This window comes from Daucus carota, chromosome 3 (genome assembly GCF_001625215.2).
Source record: "Daucus carota subsp. sativus chromosome 3, DH1 v3.0, whole genome shotgun sequence".
In the NCBI taxonomy this organism is placed as follows: Eukaryota; Viridiplantae; Streptophyta; class Magnoliopsida; order Apiales; family Apiaceae; genus Daucus; species Daucus carota.
The window spans coordinates 16,701,922-16,721,286 of record NC_030383.2 but is presented as its reverse complement, the minus strand read 5'-3'; the positions used below and the strand labels follow the sequence as shown (position 1 = coordinate 16,721,286).

The 19,365-nt window shown below is 37.4% G+C and overlaps 4 protein-coding genes across 6 annotated transcripts; all 4 read right to left on the bottom strand.

Annotated features, from left to right (window-relative positions):
* Positions 1-1,785: 1,785 nt before the first annotated feature.
* On the bottom strand, positions 1,786-6,306 carry LOC108210387 (uncharacterized). 3 transcript variants are annotated; one of them, XM_017381643.2, is made up of 2 exons: positions 6,170-6,306; positions 1,786-5,021 (listed from the first exon to the last, which is right to left on the bottom strand). In XM_017381643.2, the coding sequence occupies exon 2, from the start codon at positions 4,777-4,779 to the stop codon at positions 1,999-2,001; it is 2,781 nt and encodes a 926-aa protein (XP_017237132.1). In that variant the 5' UTR covers positions 4,780-5,021; positions 6,170-6,306; the 3' UTR covers positions 1,786-1,998. The 3 variants fall into 3 exon arrangements, with proteins under 3 accessions (XP_017237132.1, XP_063946687.1, XP_017237134.1); XM_064090617.1 differs by lacking the exon at positions 6,170-6,306 and having other exon boundaries at positions 1,786-4,369; positions 4,895-5,853; XM_017381645.2 differs by lacking the exon at positions 6,170-6,306 and having other exon boundaries at positions 1,786-3,958; positions 4,272-4,400.
* Positions 6,042-8,264, bottom strand: LOC108210388 (pentatricopeptide repeat-containing protein At2g45350, chloroplastic). Its single transcript, XM_064090618.1, has one exon. The coding sequence runs from the start codon at positions 8,197-8,199 to the stop codon at positions 6,331-6,333; it is 1,869 nt and encodes a 622-aa protein (XP_063946688.1). The 5' UTR covers positions 8,200-8,264; the 3' UTR covers positions 6,042-6,330.
* A 1,238-nt stretch (positions 8,265-9,502) lies between these two features.
* On the bottom strand, positions 9,503-9,838 carry LOC108212333 (uncharacterized). The gene has a single exon (XM_017384063.1). The coding sequence runs from the start codon at positions 9,836-9,838 to the stop codon at positions 9,503-9,505; it is 336 nt and encodes a 111-aa protein (XP_017239552.1).
* A 21-nt stretch (positions 9,839-9,859) lies between these two features.
* On the bottom strand, positions 9,860-14,400 carry LOC108212332 (uncharacterized). The gene is made up of 3 exons (XM_064089836.1): positions 14,288-14,400; positions 13,876-14,020; positions 9,860-10,666 (listed from the first exon to the last, which is right to left on the bottom strand). Exons 1-3 carry the CDS (start codon positions 14,398-14,400, stop codon positions 9,860-9,862), a joined length of 1,065 nt encoding a protein of 354 aa, XP_063945906.1.
* Positions 14,401-19,365: the final 4,965 nt, after the last annotated feature.

Genomic DNA, 19,365 nt, shown 5'->3' with positions numbered 1-19,365 from the left:
ATTTGTTTTCTCCACCTTCTCTTTTTATCCAGTCTTCCTCTGTCATCAACAGCTGACCACCGTTGTTCTCCGTGTTTCCTTTAATTCTCTCCTCATGAGCTTTCAGGGAACCCACGGCCTCCTCCACCGTCATGGTTTCCAAATTCCCGAACTGTTCCATAGTTGATGCAATTTGCAGGAATTTCGGTGGCACAGCACGGAGGATTTTCTTCACGACGTATGATTCCTTTATGTCTTCACCAAGTGCTCGGATATTTGTCACTATTCCATTTAGCTTCATACAGAAATCTTCCAACAAATCTGTATCTTTCATGCTCAAAAATTCGAACTCAGCCTTCAAGGTCTGGATCTTTGCAGCCTTCGCTCGACTTGCTCCTTGACACATAGTCTTTATTGCCTCCCAGGCATCCTTAGCTTTCTTCTTTTCTGCGAGAGAAAGTAAGTGTTCTTCAGGTATACTCTGGTAGATCATGGCAAGAGCAACCTTGTCCGTTCTGTCATCTACCGCAGCCTTCGGGTCACTTGGCTCCACAGCCTCCCAAACTCCATGCGCCTGCATGAAGACCTTTATCTTCATTGCCCAGGCTGTATAATTTGTTTTGGTCAGCATGGGATACGTTAATCCCATCATTCCTCCCTTGCTCTTTCCGGCGTCCATCGCAGCTGACTTTGACATACACTCGAGATGATCACTCAATACCCGAGCTCTGATACCAAATGTAGTACAGAGTTCACACTATCTGCTAAACTTGTATCACAGTAAACAATATGTAAAGCACAACATTCACACAAATTGACGTACGCTTGGAACAAACTCTCTTCATATTTGATAATGACCAAGTACAATACTTAAAGAGAAAAACAGATAAGGAAATTACCACCCTCAGAGGCTACAAACTAGGACATCAGCTAATAGGCTCCTAAACATACTCCATGATCACACTCCTAAACATACTCCATTACTGGATTTATTCAAAACAAATTCCTAGATAATCTTCAGACACGAACGACCAAATCAAGTACCATAAAACTGACTAAATAAACAAGGAAAATAATAATGTGAGTTTAAGATTATAGCCAACAGGGTTCAGGTCCCCAGTACTCATATGCCGGGGATCGCCTTTATCCGGCTCACCATTTTTCAGCCGCTGGATAAGTCTGTGGACGGCTCAGGTTTAAAAGTTTTCCACGTACACCTTTTTTTAAGCGCTGTACACTAGCCATGCAGCGGTTTTTACATTGTACGGGTAAATATTTTTTACGCATAGAGCGCTTAAAAACCGTTGTATGCTAATTGGGGGATCCGCCTTTATTCCCGGCTAGACTAGTGAGCTATTACGCTTTTACGGATGAAGATCTACTTCTTCATAGTTAAGAACACTAAGAGAGTCAACTGGATTCTCTTCTAGGAATCTGAGATCTATTAGTGCTAGTTCTATCTCTAGTCTACTGGAAAACTCTACTTTGCTTCGGATGCACCCAATAGGTTCGGCAACATAGAAGAATAAGACATGGAGACTCTTCATTTGACTGATCTAACCTCGCTAGCAAAGGAAGCATCTGACCTTGCGATACACCTGCCATTGAAGCTCTGAAGGAGCCCTTTTATGAGCTAACAGCATATCACCAGGTTCTCATTTCTGATTCATTATTTGTTTTGTGTACAGCCTGTGCTTACAGCGCTTAAAAAGCGTTGTACGCTATTCGTAAAGCGGTTTTTAAGGGCTGTACACGCTGTACGTGCGGGAATTTTTTTAAATCTGAGCCGTCTACAAACTCATCCAATGACTGAAAAAGTGTGAGCCGGATGAGGGCTCCCCAACATATGAGTGCTGGGGACCTGGACCCTTCAAATAAAAAAGAACAAACAAACATTATTCAGAGATGGATAAAAAGATCTTGTTAAATACACGGAGAAGCCCAAATGCGGCAACAATACATTACAGAAATTACTGAGCCAGAGAAGTAACATCGTAATCAAGCAGAAGGTACTAAGTGCTAATTGCTCACACTTCTGCGCATAATTTCAACTCCCTGAAATTTTTTAGGAAGGAAAAAGCGGCCACCATATCTTTGCTGCAAAAATATGATTGCAACAAGCAACAAACTCACCAGTGGACTGATAATATCCCAAGCCGAAGAATACAACTCTGCACTACGATTCACATAGACATCCGGACCATCATGTGCAGGAACATAGTTTTTGGCTTGATAAAGATGGTAGGCATGAGGTATTGAATGAACGAATGTCGTTCCTAGGACAAATGGCGTAGACAGAGCACTGCGCCTTGACATCTGAAATATGTTAAGAAGGACTTGAGGGAATAGAAAGCCATCAAGTATCAGGCTAGCATATGCTATAAAATCCCCCCAGAGATTTTGTTGTTGCTGGCAAGCTCGTGAACAGTTAAGTGCAAGCGGCCCCTTGCTATGGGAATTCCTCGTTGATTTCAAGAAAAATGCAACCATCCCACCAACAATGTATATCGGCAATGAAACTAATAAAGTCTTTCTCTCAGCAACTGATATGCCGGATTGATTACTATCACCTGTATGTCGTGCTGTCCAGGCTAACCGGAGAAGTTGAAATTGCAGGAGGAAGGCTACCATTTTAGCAACTCTTACAATCACCTCGTTCACTTCGAGCCATGAATAACTATTTAGGTATATATTCCGCGTATGTTGCCTTAAGAACTGTGCTTCAAAGTTTAGCACAAGAGGGACCATGTGCGCCAATGTAAGGATCACAAGCATAACAAGTGACATATAAGGAACAGTACTAGGGTACCTTTTCACATGGTAAAGTTGGAAGCAAACAAATATACATGCATTCATGTTCGAGATCAAAATCATGGTGATCTCTAAATCAATCCTCCATAGAGATCGCTCTGCATCAGAATCAGAGAACCGGGATGATGTAATGTTCAAGTGCTGAAAGAAAAGCTCGTCACTTTGTTCCCTTGTGCTTTGCATGCTACCTTTAACTAAACCACCTTGAGTCTTCATTGATCCTGAAAACTGGAAATTCAGTAATATATCACAGTCCAGTAAATTGTTGGAGACCAGATTTCTACAGCCAACCATGCAAAGGTGTCCTGTTTCAGCATCATAAACGCCTTCGGCAGAGATAACCAGCTGACCGAATGAATTTAGGGATGTATTCAGTGAAGAATGGCCAGCTCCCAATTTGGCATCGCCATTTGAGAAAAAAATTAATTTGTAACTGATATTCAATGGAATGTTATGGGAAACAACTTCTGCATACCTGCCCTGGGATTCTAAAGTTTTTCCAAAACCTCCCTGTCTTGATTGTTGTATGAAGACAGAAAAATCAGCATACGATTCATCGCCTATGAAAATGGGTTCTGCAGAACCCCAACCAAAATACTCTGAATTCGGGACAGACATGTCAAACCTCATATCATGATAATGTCCAGTTGGGAATGTCTCTTCCCTTGTTACAGCCTTCTTTGGGAAAAACTTATTTACCTTCTCAATTTCAGTGTATTCGTACTTTAGAGAAGGAGCTTTAATACATGCATCAGAAGTCCTAAAATTGATCATGCCAAAGTAGCCTACATCTTCTGCAGTCTTATTCGTCCAAATATGTCCCGCAGCTCTGTCTCTATGTTCAATTGACCATACTGAAGGGTAATACAGGCTCAACCGAAACGAACAATCCCCAACATGAGCATCTCCAAAAGAATTTGAACTTGAAATCTTGCAAGCAACAAGGACTAAAGAATTTGTTTTTTCGTACCAGAATCCTTCCCCAAACAATGTTGTGCTGGGATCAAACATTTCATACCCCCCAACACGGCTGCTGTTAGTAAGGTGTACCAAAAACCGCATCTTGTTTTCGTATTCATTGCATTGAATGGAGTGCAAGGAAACTGAAGTGGGTCTATATTCAGGTTTTCCATCAAGCAGAGAACAATTCTTCAGAGAACTGCTGCAACTGCTAGCATACTCCAAATTAAAAGTAATATAATTTCTGTTGAAAATGGAACAAATTTCTCCAGTTTGTGAACCAAGAACTGATCTTTTTTTAGTATTATTAAATACATTGAAACCTTTCAGATTTTCCTCAGATATCAACTTGTACTCATACCACGTTACTTCTGGAAAAGACAATATTGAAATCGGACTAAAATAACTCTCATCATTCAAGTGACTCAGGCTTTTTAACTCCCCAGTTACAAAACTATTAGAATATGTGGAACTCATAGAAAAATTCAGCTTAAACATAACTTCAAGATTGAGAGGCTCACCTTCACTGGAGTACCAAGGAGCAGATCCTATAAAGCAACCTTTCCCAGAAGACTCTGACCAGAATCCATGCAGCAAGAAAATCAATTGACCATACATCCTGGGACGTCGAGATGATCTCCCATGAGTTGAATTGCTTACAAGATCATAAATATTATTATTACTGTACACACTGAAACTTAATTCTGCATCAATCTTGTAAACCCCGTGAAGATCTGTTTCATAGATATCTCTTACTGAGTGAAAATTGACGGAAGTTAGAGAAGTATAGAATGAGTTCCTGCGGAAGATTCTTTGGTTGCCTTTGATAAAAGAAGTTAATGTTCTCAGATAAGGGAAGGAAACATTTGCATTATAAGTTGTTGGAGTTGCCTCAGGGACAACAGAAGCACAGTGTTTCAAGTAAGAGACTGATGATGATTTACTTGCTGAAACTGTCAACTTGTACAGAATCAACAAGACAAGAATACAAGTATGAGGCCATTTAGATTGGACAGAACTTAACATCATTTCTAACAAAGCAAAATATATCAAAATTTTCACCTGGAGAAGAGTGTATGTCTGTAATCTGTATGATGGCTTGCATGGATGTAATTATGTAAAAGGTCAACTGATAGTCTTGTACCTGTTGCTTGGGCTAGCCTGGCATGCCAAGCTGTACCACAGCTACATCTGCCTGAACATACTTTTTTACCATTTGACACTTCTTTTATTTGAATAGTGGGTGACTTTTTTCCTCAATAAGCTCATTTCTGCATTTGTGGGATTGTTTGGATAAAACACTGATATTATACTAAAAAAAACTATCCAAACATTTCAATAATTTATAAGTTCAAAGGACAGAAACTTTATTTACTCACCGGCTACATGGAATCTGCCAATTAGATTCTACAATCTGTCGAATATTTTGAGAATAAGTAGCTTAATTATGTATCATGTTAATGTTAATATGTTTTCTTAAGGTCAAATTATGTTTTATCAAACTAGCAAATTTTTTTTGAATATTTTGTCAAGATCATTATTTTTATTTGTATTAAAATTAGTTTTTTAAAGATAAACTTTGCAATTTAAATTAAACAATATATATTTTCAAAGTATAATACTTATTGTTATTTTTAAATATATAATTATTTTGTCATAATAGTTGGTAGGAATTAGGATGCAACTGCCAACGCAACGGAACTACTTGGTAATATTCCTAGTCCCTGCAACAGAATAAGCAGTTAAATAATTTCTTTGACTTTAGTTTAGTGGTCCTTCTGTGACAAAATATATAAATGAAATATGAGTTTTGTAATCAACATAGAAAAGTCAAGTTTAATATTTAATGAATTTTTATATTTTTATATAAATTACTTTCATTAAATAGGAGAGTATTAGTTGGATCAGAACTTCTACAATGAGTTGACCAGATTGATCGACAATAATATTACAACATGATTTGCTAAATGTAATTTGATTTTGCATGACTTCGGCAAAATTAAATTACTTTACTAATCCTTCTTGGTTACATATCACAGTACCTGTTTGTTTGAGAGTTGAGGTCTGCTAATATAATTGGTGAATGTTCACTTCCCACAATCCAAAACATATAGGGGTCCTAGTTTTTGTTACACTTTGAGATATTACTTAATTAACTACTTAAAACAACCAGTACTAGAACCATGTGTACTTAATGAAGCAGAGATGTCTCTTTACTAGTGAAAGCCTGTTTAGTGTATATTCATTAGAACACTGAAATATGTAGTTTTGATATTATAATTTACTTGCCATTGATCTGCTACTGATTTAACTAGTCTATTTCAATTTGCTCAAAGGTAACAGCAAAGACAGATTTCATGGTCACATGTTCTTTGCAAAAATCTAAGGGCTGAACATCAAAGCACTATAACCTCAATACCTGCTTGGCTGCTCTCGATCTTCTGGAGTTCTGGAACTCAGGTTCAACATAAATGCTCGTTTGAGACAGTGCTGGATGAATTCCAATAAAACAACAAAAAATGGAGGAATCGCGTTTGGCTTAACAATGTGTCTGCGAAAACTTCTTAGTTACATCAGTTTCTAAAACATGACATCTCTGATTATATTGTGCCACATGTCTAACGAGGAATATATCTCTTTTGCTTGAGGATGCAATCTATCACCCACCAAGAACTCATGAGGAGCTCCCTCTATTTCAATCCAACTACAACCTGGAATTTTCTCCAGTTCTCTTTCTTTCATTATTGTCCTTACATTTCTGACACAATCCCACATACTCAAACTAGCATAGATATTGGACAGAAGCACATACGAGCCTGAATTATGAGGATCCCTGCGAATCAAATACTTAGCCACGTCCTCTCCAATACTCAGATTTTCATAAATCTTACAAGCACTAAGCAGAGTTCTCCAAACAACATCATTTGGCTCAATTGGCATGTCCTGTATAAATCTTGCAGCTTCTTCTATATGCCCTGCTCGACCGAGTATGTCAACCATGCATCCATAGTGTTGTAGTTTAGGCTCTAATTTATGAATTCTTCTCATTATTTCAAAACATATTATGCCTTCTTTCACCATGCCAGCATGACCACAAGCATTTAACACTCCTATGAATGTAATGTCATCTGGTTGTACACAAAGTCTCTCCATTTCAATGAACAAGTCAAATGCTATTTCGCCCAAACCATGAACAGCCAACCCACCAATCATTGCATTCCAGTGATCAGCATTTTTCTCTTTTATAATCTCAAATACATGCATAGCGATCTCTATGCTTCCACATTTTGCATACATGTTTATAAGGGACACACCAAGTTTTCCCTCAACCATAAAATTATTTTCCTCCAAGTACCTATGAACAAAAATTCCTTCATCAATGTTTCCTAATTGCGCAATTGCTGAAAGAGTAATCACAAAAGTTGTATGATCAGGATAAAACTTTCTCTCACGCAACATAACATGAAACAATTCTAAAGCTTCCTTACAATGCCCATTCTGAACATACCCAGCCATCATCACATTATATGAAACAACATCCCTCTCACCCATGTCATCAAACAAGCCCCTAGCAATATCAACACAACCTAACCTTCCATACCCATCGATCATATTAGCCCAACTAATCACATCCCTTTTCGGCATTTTATTAAACAAATCATTAGCAACTTCCATCTCCCCACATTTCGCGCAACAATCAAGCATCAAATTCCAAGAAATCAAGTCCCTCTCCGGCATTTCCCTAAACAACTCCCAAGCACTCTCAAACCTATCACCATATCCACTAATCATACAATTCCAAGTTATCAAATTCCTCAACTCAACCGGCATAGAATCAAACAAATCCCTCCCCAGACCTATCTTTCCACTCTTAACATACCCATCAATCATCGAATTAAACGAAACAGAATCCCTAACAATCATCTCATCGAAAACTCGACGACCTAACTCAACACACCCACATTTACAATACATACAAATCAAACAATTCTGCAGAACCAAATCACACCCAAACTCAAATTTCCTCAACAACCCATGAATCTGCACCCCTTCATTCACCAACTGCAATCTAGAACAAGCTTTCAAAACCAAAGAAAACGAAAACTTATCGACAAAAACCCCCTTTTCAAGCATCAAACAGAACAACACAACAGCCTCAATGGGCTCTTCACCATGAGAAAAACACTTGATAACTAAATTCCACAGAAATGGGTCACCATCATTTCTATAATTCAAAACGTAACGAGCAAACTTAATGAGTGGAGTGTGCTGCGAAGAAGTGAAACTGATGATGAGCTTTGTAGTAAGTAAAGAACTTCTAATAAGACCTGTAGTTATAATTCTGGCATGTATTTGATTAATATCAGCTTGTGTTTTGCAATATCGGAAGAGTGTAACTGTGGGGTGTATAGAGTTCCATGGTTGGTTCAAATTTGAGCAGACACCCATAGCTTCTTAAAGCTACAAACATCACAGGATAGTGGATACTGCAATAAGAGATAAAGAGTTAACTGTCACTGTACCTGTAAATTAGTTGGTTACACAGGGGTACCCGGGCTTCCGAGTTTATAAGTTATAAGCACTTATTTGTATTGTTTGTGTAAAAAGTTAAGAAGCACTTATAAAAGTTAGGTATGCTAACTTTTGTGTCACGACATCTACTTATTTCCCAAACATTTTAATCAATTAGAGCAGGTCCAATAAGTGAGCTAAATCAAGTCTTAAATCCAAAAATAGGGAATATGAGATAAAATTGCACTCTAACACTATGCTAGTGATGTGCTAAATCACTAACACAAGCCTCCCCTTCCCTATTTTTAGAATATGCTAGCCACTTCTAAACTATTTTTATCATTAAAATATTCATTTCCCTCTCTCCTCCACATCATTTCCCTCTCTTAAATTGATGGCAGTTGTTTAAATTTAATATTATTATAATAATAAAGAATGGATATAAGGAGTACTATTGGAGCTCATGTGCTAAATCACTAAGACATATTATTTTATAATATTTTTAGGGAACCTTAGCATAGTGTTGGACTTGCTCTTATAAGTCTTAACTTACTTCTCACTTCTGATTCACTTTTTTACTTTAACCAAGAAGCACTTATTTTAAATTCGGCCAAACAGCCCCATAATCTTGTTGTACTCCGAACAGAGCGGATATATTATAATAAAATATTATTTTAATTAATTACAGATCGAATATATATAGCTAATAATATCATAGTTTAAAATTGTGATTCATTATTTAACGTGATAAATCGGGGGTTTAAAATATTGTTTGGTTGATTTTGTTTTATTAATCATTTGTTTATTATTAAAAATGTAATAATAAAAAATAAAAGAAATTTTTGGATGATTTTTGTTTAAAAAATTCAAAAAAACTATGTTACACAAAAAATATCTCAAACTGGCTTATGGTTTTAAGTCATTTTCTCAATTATTTTTGACTTTAAATTAGGTTCTGATTTATTACATCATTTTTCAGTTTAAAAGTAAGGAACAGTTTTAAACCCCCACACATAAACAAGCTCTAAAAAAATTGTAGACAATAATTTTGTCCCTTTAAAGTGTTAGAGCATCTCCAATGGTTGGCACCTTTCAAGGGGTGCCAATTTTGACACAACTCAAAATATTATTTTTTATATTCACACTCTTCTAAATTATTTTTAGCACCCTTCTTTCAAAATTCACTCCACTGGTTGGCACTCCAAGATGCCAACTTTTTTTTTGAAAAGTTGTACTTGCATTAATACTCATCAGAAATAAGATTACAAAGCAGAAAGTCTGGAGCATAATCCACCCACTCCATAGGATCTGTCATGGAATAAGCCACCTGTGCTAACTCATGGGCAACTTGATTCGCAGATCTATTTTCAAACACAACTAACACTTCTTGAAAGTGTTTTAGAATTTCTTCACACTCTTCAATTATAGTGTGAAAATTAGAATACCCTCTAATATCATGCACTGCATCTACTACTGATTTTGCGTCTAGTTCAAAAATACACTTCTGGGTCCTCCATTCTTTCATCCATAATAAAGCCGCTCTAAAGCTCCATGCCTCAGCCTCCCGTGGCGACATCCTTCCTCTCATCTTCAAACTTCAAGCACGTACAAAACTACCCCTGTCATCTCTAGCAACACAACCCATTCCTATAAACTCTGACTGATGATGACAAGCAGCATCTATATTTACTTTAATCCACCCTTCCCGAGGTCTACACCAGCGTCGAATTTGTGTTCGTTCGCTTCGATGATCACTACCCTCACTACACTCCTGACTGCGTCTCCAATCTTGTAGCAATTGCAAAGCCATAGAATGTACCCCAAACACTGATATGGACTGCTTATCCCACACCCAAGTATTGCGTCTAAACCAGATACTCCAATAAAACAAACCGATGAGAGCTCGTTTATCTCGATTACTACCCCTGAAAGCATTAATCAAAACTTGTAGCACTGTTACATTTTCGTCTACAGGAATAATATCTTGAAATCCTATCTTACTCCACATCTCCTTAGCAAATGTACACATAAACAGCATATGCACTGGAGTTTCAGGTTGTGAACGGCACCATGGACACATCAAGTCGATATTGACATGCTTTTTAATTAACTCTGAAGCCGTGGGTAACACATTTTTACAAGCCCTCCACAATAAATTTATAATCTTACCAGGCAACTGAAGACTCCACAACTGCTTCCAAAATCCACCTTCAGTATTTGTACACTCTCCTCGAATACTTCTGTAACAACTCTTGACAGTAAACATACCTTTATCATCCAAAGGCCAGTACCATGAATCAGGTCTACTTCGACTAGGTATTGGAATCTGCTCGATCAATGCTCTGTCACGCTCGTTAAACAAATCATTCAACACATCTGCATCCCATGCTCTATGATCTTCAGTCTTCAAATTATGCACCAAAATATCTTTTAATTCCTCATGAGGTGCAGTTGTAGGAAAACCATTGTCACAGCATGGTAACAAGGGATTTGCCAAACTCTAGTACTCCTACCATCACCAATCTTTCTTCTGCAGTGTTGCTTAACAACTTTATTAGTAGAGAAATAATATTTTATGTATTATTTGGACCACAAGTCTATATTAATGTATTATTGGGACCACAAATGAAGTTGGCACCCAGCTACTACTTTATGGGTTGTCAACTTTTGGCACCCCAAAGCTAACTCACTTGGCACCTCAATAGCACTCTAACATCTCAATGGCACCCAATCAGTGGCGGTGGCACGTGGGGGCCCGGGGGGACACGTGCCCCCGTAGAGTTTTCTAAAAAAAAAAAAAAAATTTTTGTAGGACCCACTTACTTTACCAAGTTGTATACTCCTGTACATACTTTTCACAGCTGATCACATATAATCCCTAGAGCTTCTTCGGCTCCTTTTACACAAACCACAACCCAAAAGCCAAAATCAAACGATAACACCTGCATCATCACTTATCCGGGCAAGGGGGTGATTCCTTTTCATATTTCTTCAACAATTCCTTTATCAGGTAATTTCTCTTCTCTGCATCATCATTAATTTTCTTTGTATTCTTGTAGTTGTATATATGTTGAGTTTTAAGTGTTGTAAGACTAAAGAGTGATGGATTGTTGTTTATATATTTGGATTGTGAATTGTGATTAAATAGTGAATTAGCGATGATCTTCTTGTATTAAAATTTACTGTGTAGTTATAGTTCTCATTCTGGGCTTCTAGGATATTTTTCAAGAATAGTCAGTAGATATCTTAGAATTTTAAAATCTCTTGTAATTATTTGGTCATGCTTCTATTAAACAGAAATGGAGAGATTTTATAAAAGGAAGTCAGAAGCGGAAGCTGTTGTGCCGCTTGTGCCAGTGCCACCAACCGTAGTAGCTGAAAATTCTCAAAATATTATAAGAGATGAAAGCAGAGTGATCAATTTAGCGACACTTGAGTCTGATCCAGGGCTGAGGATTCCAATTGAAAATTAAAATGTTAATATACAAGATGAAGTCAGGAGAAGATACATGCTTCAAGGTCCTTGCCAACCGGACAATCATATATTTCCATTGACAAAGTTTGGACAAAAATGCAGAAGATTCAACCCAAAATGGTTTAAAGAATTTTCAAATTGGTTGGGGTACAACATAAAAAAAAGATGCAGCCTTTTGTTTATGTTGCTATTTATTTAAAGACGTTGCTTGGGAGAATGATGCTTTCGTTTGTAAAGGTTACTCAAATTGGAAGAAGAAAGATAGGATCGAGAAACACGTTGGTGGTCCTGATAGTGCACATAATTATGCCTAGAGGTAGATCCCGACGCAAATCATATCAGAAAACAAACTTACATCATTATCCTGTGGAGGTTTTTTATTCTATAATTGATATGCAACTCCAAGAATTAAATAGTCGTTTTGATGAGGTGAATACTACATTACTCCTCTGCATTTCATGTTTGTGCCCGGATGATTTGTTTGTTGCTTTTGATAAACAAAAGTGTAAAGCATAATGTAACGTAAATGTAATTACGATAACTCAACACAACTAAAGACAGGAAACAATACGTAAGTATAATACAGGAATCTACAGGTTGGAGATTCGATACGAACAGACAAAGACAATCAAGATATCTGAGACGAGCATCCGTCCACTGAAAGAAGTTCATTAACATGTTCAAGCCTCAGTGAAGAATAAAGTACAATGTGTTTCTGCTATCAAGATTGCCTGAAGATCAAGTATCAAAGACCAGAAGATTCCAGTATATTTAATTTGATTATTTAATAATCAAATTTATCGAAGCAACATCTAACCCGGAATGACTGATCAAGTATATTATCAAGCAAAGGATTCAAAGAAGTATTTCAGTTCGAGTCGTTCGTGAACCAGACCAGTGCACAGGACGTCAGGACATACGAAAGTATTCAGTGGATTCGATCAACAAATTAATTGATCAAGTCAATCGAGCTGCTTCAGGATATGCTGCCAAAGAACTCATTATTATATATATATATATATATATATATATATATATATATTAATTGTGAATTACCTGAATATAAATAATTCAAGTAATTAAATAAACAATTAATAATATATATATATAATGGTGCAAAAAGGAGAATACTTGTAAATTTGTCTAAGTGCTTAAAACATCTCAGGAGGACACAAGGGGTACTTGGCGCAAACTTTGACTTACAAAAAGTCAAAGCTTGCGCTACGCACAAGAGCTTCAATATATATGCCAAGTACAAACTCTTGTACTGTGAAGCGCAAGTTCAGGTGGGCGCAACGTTTGACTCAAGGTCAAAGTTGGCGCCACCCACTCTCACTCTCGTCCAAGCGCAACTTTCCTCCCTGAAGAATTTCTCTAAGTGCAAATTCAAGAGGGCATTGTATACTGAAGGTTGAAGCGCAACATTTGACCAAAAGTCAAATGTTGCGCCTCCTGTCCATGCACTCTCCTTCACACCATTCACTTAGATTTATTCCAAGTAAAGGCAATACAGTAAGTGGTGATTGAGGCGCAACTTTGTTATATATATATACAAATATATATGTATATAAAGTTGGCGCCACTTTCTGCATCCAATGGAGTTAGTTTTTTTTATAAAACGAATCCGTCCAGGACGAACTCGTTAACCATGGTTAGATTTTGTAAAGCCTATAAATAGAGCCTTGTAGTTTCATTTGAAACCAACTACACACTTTGTAAGTGCACACACTATACACATTCTCGAGAGTTAAATTAGAAGATCGTATTTATCGAGAGTTTGTAATAGAGTGATTGTAGTCTCTGCAGCCGACACTTGTGTTGGAATTTGTAGCACCCGAGGATTATTTCTAATATAAGAATATTCCCCGACTTGCTGGAGTTATTTATTTACGATTGATTTAACATGGACTGAAACAAGATTATCCGCAATTAAATTAAATCGAAGAAATTGGTACGACGTATTCAACCCCCCCCCCCCTTCTACGTCTGATTGGACCTAACAAAAAGTTAATTCAACTTGGTGGGTGTTATCCTGAAGACTTTTCTCCAATTGAACTCCTCGCCCTTGATGACCAACTTCAGAATTATATAACCGATATGCTGTCACGTATTGAATTTTCTGATTTGAAAGGGATTACCGCTCTTGCCAAAAAAATGGTTGAACTAGGAAGGGACAAAGTGTATCCTCTGGTATACAAGTTACTAACATTGTCTTTGATCTTGCCAGTGGCAACAGCAAGCGTGGAAAGAGTATTTTCAGGAATGCATCTTGTTAAGACAAAGCTGCGAAATCGCATTGGAGATCAGTGGTTAAATGATAGTTTAGTTATATATATCGAAAGGGAAATTTTTGATTGCGTTGACAATGAACTGATCATGCAGCGATTCCAAAACATGAAAACTCGTCGTGAAAACTTGTAATATTATCACATGAACTTGTAAATATTTTTGCTATATATTTATATATTTTGTTTTGTTGCTGGAAATTTATATGGTGCCCCCTCTCGCTAAAAGTCCTGGCTCCGCCACTGCACCCAATAGCACTCTAACATCTCAATGGGGTGCCAACGAGAGTGTTGGTCCATGTCATGCCACGTAGCATTGGCACTCCTATTGGCACCTCCCATTGGAGATGCTCTTATATTGACTGCTATTCTTCCCATTTCTACATGTTAATCCTTTTCACAAATTTCATGCATATTAATATAAGTATAAATATTTTATTTTATCATCACAGAGCATTTTCCCACGCTAAAAAACAAAAGAAAGATTTGACAGGCATCAATGATCTATTCAAGAGATCAAGACCAACATTTTAGTGCTAACGAGTGGTAAACTGTCTCGCATCTGCAACAGAGGCGGATACAAAGAAGGACCCCTGGGGTCACGTGCCCACCTAATAATTTTATTTTTGATTTTTTTACTTTTGTTTATGTGAATATATGCACTTGCCCCCGTATATATTGTTAAAAAAATGATAGATCAGTCTCTCTTAAGCATAAGAAGCAGACACGTGCATATCCATTTACATTTTGAGCTACTCAGTTTGGGGTTTGGGGTTAACACTTAAAACTTAAAATTTTGAAGAAACACTGGCTTGGCAAGATGATAAACTGAAGATTGAAAAGCATCGGGCAATCGGCATTCTATTTCTATATATCATTTCCATATGTGATATGTAAGTGTGTCTTTGCCTCCATTCTAAATTCCAGTCTCAATTTTGTATTTTAATTGTTGTCTCTTAAATAAAATCCTAAATACTTGAATTATGGTGTCTTAAATAAAATCTCAAATGTGAATCCCTCTTTCTGTAGGCTAAATATGTGTTTAATTGATAAAATTTTTATTATTTATTTCAGTATTTGAGCCATAGTCATGGAAAGATTTTATAAGAGGCTTAAACCATCCTATATCGGTAACCTACCTTCCATCAGCCTTTAGATAGATGTATGTATCTTCAATTGAATGGAAGGAGAGATATCAAAATATGATCTTAATGGAACATGTAGATTCTTTAATTGAATGGCAGGAGACGTCTTCATGGAAGAATATCGAAAAATGACTTCAGATCACAAATTCGGAAACTAATGCGCAGAATAACATAGTTGGAAAAAATACCCTCAATACTAGTTAATAACGCGTTCCTCAACACTATTTAGTAACGCGTTTTCAATTTGAGAAGAAAATGATAGATCGTAACAGAAGACGATGTAGCGTTGAGAAAAAAACGGTAGATCATAACAAAAGACGATGTAGCGTTTAGAAAAAAACGGTAGATCATAACAAAAGACGATGTAGCGTTTGTAAATGTTATTTGAGACCATTTTCAGATTCTGAAATTTAGGGCACTGATCATGGATATAGTGATACCGAAGACCTAACACCCCAAAATCTTATATTAATGAAACAACACTTGGTTCATTAGGGAGATTAGAAAAAATATCACACTGAAGTTGAAAAGACTGGATTGACTAAAAATTTGCAATTAACCAACACTTGGTTCATTAGGAAGATTAAATACTTTCATGAGAACAGACAAAAGTTAAAATGCACCAACAAGAGTACACCAATCAAAAAGTCGAAAAAGAAGAAATCACGACAGCTTCGTGACGAGGCAATGGCGTTTTACTATTTTCTTTCAGCCCGAACTTACTCCAGAAAACTAGCAGACACCGCTTACCTTTTCTAATATAAGAATATTTCCCGACTTGCTGGAGTTATTTATTTACGATTGATTTAACATGGACTGAAACAAGATTATCCGCAATTAAATTAAATCGAAGAAATTGGTACGACGTATTCAACCCCCCCCCTTCTACGTCTGATTGGACCTAACAATTGGTATCAGAGCTTAGCTGATCGATATACAGATCTGAGATCCGTAACCAATCTGAAAAGCTAGCTGTCCGTACAATCGTAATTTTATCTGATAACAATGTCGACACACAAGTTAGGAATCAAAGTACCTCCATTTGACAAGGATGACTACAACAACTGGAAGATGAAGATGTTGCTGTACATCAGAGTTGCTAATCCCATGTTCATTGGGATTCTGGAAAATGGTCCATTTGTGCCTATGAAGATTATTCCTGAATCTGTTGAAAATGGTGTTCGTATTCCACAGAAGTCTGTTCCCAAAGAGAAAAGTGAATACACTGACACGGATAAGGAATATGTTGCACATGATCATAATCTGCAACTCATAATTGTTGAATCAATGACCAAGACAATGACACATCTGATACTAAGTCTGAAAACTTCAAAGCAGATGTGGGACACTATTGAGGCATTGATGGAGGGATCTGAAGAAGTCAGGGAAAATAGATACGATATGCTAATTGCCAGATATGAAGCATTTCAGGCAATACCTGGAGAGAACATTTCTCAAATCTATGAAAGATTCATGCTGTTGTTGAATGAACTCACCCTGCATGGAAAGACTTATCCACAGAAAGAGATTAACAGAAAGTTCTCATTTGTGATGCCACCCCATCTTGTTGTAAAGACAGAGACCATCCGGGAAAGAAGCGACTTCAGAACTATGACTTTGGAAAAGCTGTTTGGAAAACTGAAGACGTTTGAGATGGAACTTGAACAAAGAAAGATTATATATGGTGGTGGATCAACAGAATCCAAGAGTATAGCCTTACAGAAGACCACTGCACTTATTGCTGATCAACCATACTTTGGTTATCAACAATTAGTTGAATATGGTATCAATGATCACACTGTTGCTCGGAATGATTGTTCATCCATCAAATCTGACCATCCTTCTACCAATACTGAGATTGTGGAAGCTGAAATTGATGAAGTTTCTGGAGAACCGGAGGATGAGTTCTACACTCAGGAAGAGCTGGAGCAGCTGGAAGATAAGTCAATGGCTTATATGGCTGCAAGGTTCAAGCATATCAAGTTCAGGAAGAACCCCCGGTACAAGAAAGCTTCAGGAAACAAGTTTCAGGGTAAAGGAGGATACTCAGGGTCAGGGTCAAAGAGTACTGGCAGTTTCAAACCAAACATGTATGACAAGAGCAAGGTCAGATGCTACAACTGCAATGACTTAGGGCACTTTGCAACAGAGTGCAGGAAACCCAAAGCTGCTCCTGTTAGAAGCAACTCATATGATAAGAAGAATTCTTATGAGGATCTGAAGAAAGAAAATGAGAAGCTAAAAGCTAAGTTGGAAGCAATGGTGGCCAAGCACAAAGGAAGGGCTTACATTGCTGAGGGAAAAAGCTGGGATGACACAGATTCTGATGATGAACCTGTCCAGAGCAATTATGCATTTGCATTAATGGCTGACACTGTCGAGGAATCTCCATCTCAGGTATCTCCTGAAATTTCTGTTGATGACATGACTACTGCTGATTATAAAAAGACTATAAATGAACTAGGTCAAGAGATGTACAACTTGCACACTAGTTTATTAGCTTCAGAATCAGATAACTGTAGTCTCTCTCTAAAGATAGCTAAACTTGAAGAAAGAGTAGATGAATTAGCTTTAGAGAAACTCATGAACACTAACCTTAAAGATAGAATTGAATATCTAGAGAATAAGGAGAAGTGTAGTGCAGAAATTGAGGAGTCCCTTAGGTCTCAAATTGCTGACCTAGAAACTAAGCTTAGGGCCTATCAGAATTCTGCTTTTCTACAGAAAGAGATCTTGGATAGTCAAAGGGTTGATAAGAAGGTTGCTATTGGCCTTGACTATAGTTCTTTGGAAAGAGCTAAAAGAAAGAAGAGAAAAGAGAATGAAGGCATATTTGTTTCAGTAGGAACTGAGAATGCTCCTGAAGGAACAAATATACCTAAAATTCTGAAGAACACCAAGACCCCTATCTTTAGAATGGCACAAACAGAACCTCTGATAGAAGAAGACCTTGTCATCAAGGAAGAGTTGAAAAATGAGGAAGTTGTTAAGCCTCAAGTAAAACAGGAATCACAAGATGTGCCTTCTAATTCCCATGTCAGAGATGACTCAGATAAAACTGGATTAGGAAGTACTAGTTCCAACAAAAAGAAGAACAACATGAATGGCAAGTTAGATCCTAAGAACACCAATTCTAGGAATTCTAATGCTAGAAAGGTTTGTAATAATTGCAATTCTACTAATCATCTTACTCATGCATGTAAAGTGATTAAAGTAGATAATTCTGTTTCTAGCATGCCTAATACTGTTAACATGAATGCTGTTCATTTGCCATGTGGTAGAGTAGGTTGCATGCTATGTGCTATGAATATGATGTCTGCATGCTTTACCATGTTGAATGCATCTTTTTCTGCACCATCTACCATGAATATGAATATGCCTGCACCTTCTGTTGCCCCTGTGGCAAAGACTGCTAGTCCTTCTAAGAAGAAGGAAACTCCCAACTCCAAGTCTAAAAGCACTACTGCTAAGACTAAAAAGGAGAAGAGTCCAGTCACCCCTGAACAAGCACATGTTAAACTAGTTTCTGTTGATAATCCTGTTTCTACTAAATCACCTGGACCCAAGAACGTCTGGGTACCAAAGAAAGTTTAATCCATTTGTGAATGCAGGGCACAGGAAGGAAAAGTAAAGTTGTGTGGGTTCTTGATAGTGGTTGTTCAAGACACATGACTGGAGAAAAGTCCCTGCTCACAGATGTGGTGATGAGAACCGGCCCAATTGTAATCTTTGGAGATGACAGCAAAGGATTTACAACGGGATATGGTAAGCTGAAAGTTGGAAATGTCATCATTGAAGATATCTCTCTGGTGGAAGGACTCAAGCACAACTTACTGAGTATCAGTCAGTTCTGTGACAAAGGATACGACGTAATCTTTCAGAAGGAAGTTTGCTTAATCCAGAACAGGAAGAACAAGGATCTTACCCTCCGTGGTGTAAGAAAATCAAGTTTGTTTATAGCCGACATAGACTCAGCAAGTAAGGGGGAGGTCAAGTGTTTCTACACCAAGGCCTCTGCTGATGATAGTTGGTTATGGCATCGGAAGCTCTCACACTTAAACTTTAAGACTATGAACTCTTTAGTCAAAAGGGAACTTGTGAGAGGATTGCCACAAAAAGAATTCTGTCAAGAAAGACTCTGTGATGCATGTGAAAAAGGGAAGTCAAAGAAAGCATCACACAGGAGCAAAGGCATGAC

Coding starts and splice junctions, on each gene's coding strand:
- LOC108212333 (XM_017384063.1), bottom strand. CDS start 9,838: ATGTCGCCACGGGAGGCTGAGGCATGGAGCTTTAGAGCGGCTTTATTA.
- LOC108212332 (XM_064089836.1), bottom strand. CDS start 14,400: ATGGGAAGAATAGCAGTCAATATAAGAGCATCTCCAATGGGAGGTGCC. Junction 14,021..14,287: donor CGTTGGCACCCCATTGAGAT/GTTAGAGTGCTA, acceptor GCGATTTCGCAG/CTTTGTCTTAACAAGATGCA. Junction 10,667..13,875: donor CCATTTTTTTGGCAAGAGCG/GTAATCCCTTTC, acceptor CATAATTTGAAG/ACTGAAGATCATAGAGCATG.
- LOC108210388 (XM_064090618.1), bottom strand. CDS start 8,199: ATGGGTGTCTGCTCAAATTTGAACCAACCATGGAACTCTATACACCCC.
- LOC108210387 (XM_017381643.2), bottom strand. CDS start 4,779: ATGATGTTAAGTTCTGTCCAATCTAAATGGCCTCATACTTGTATTCTT.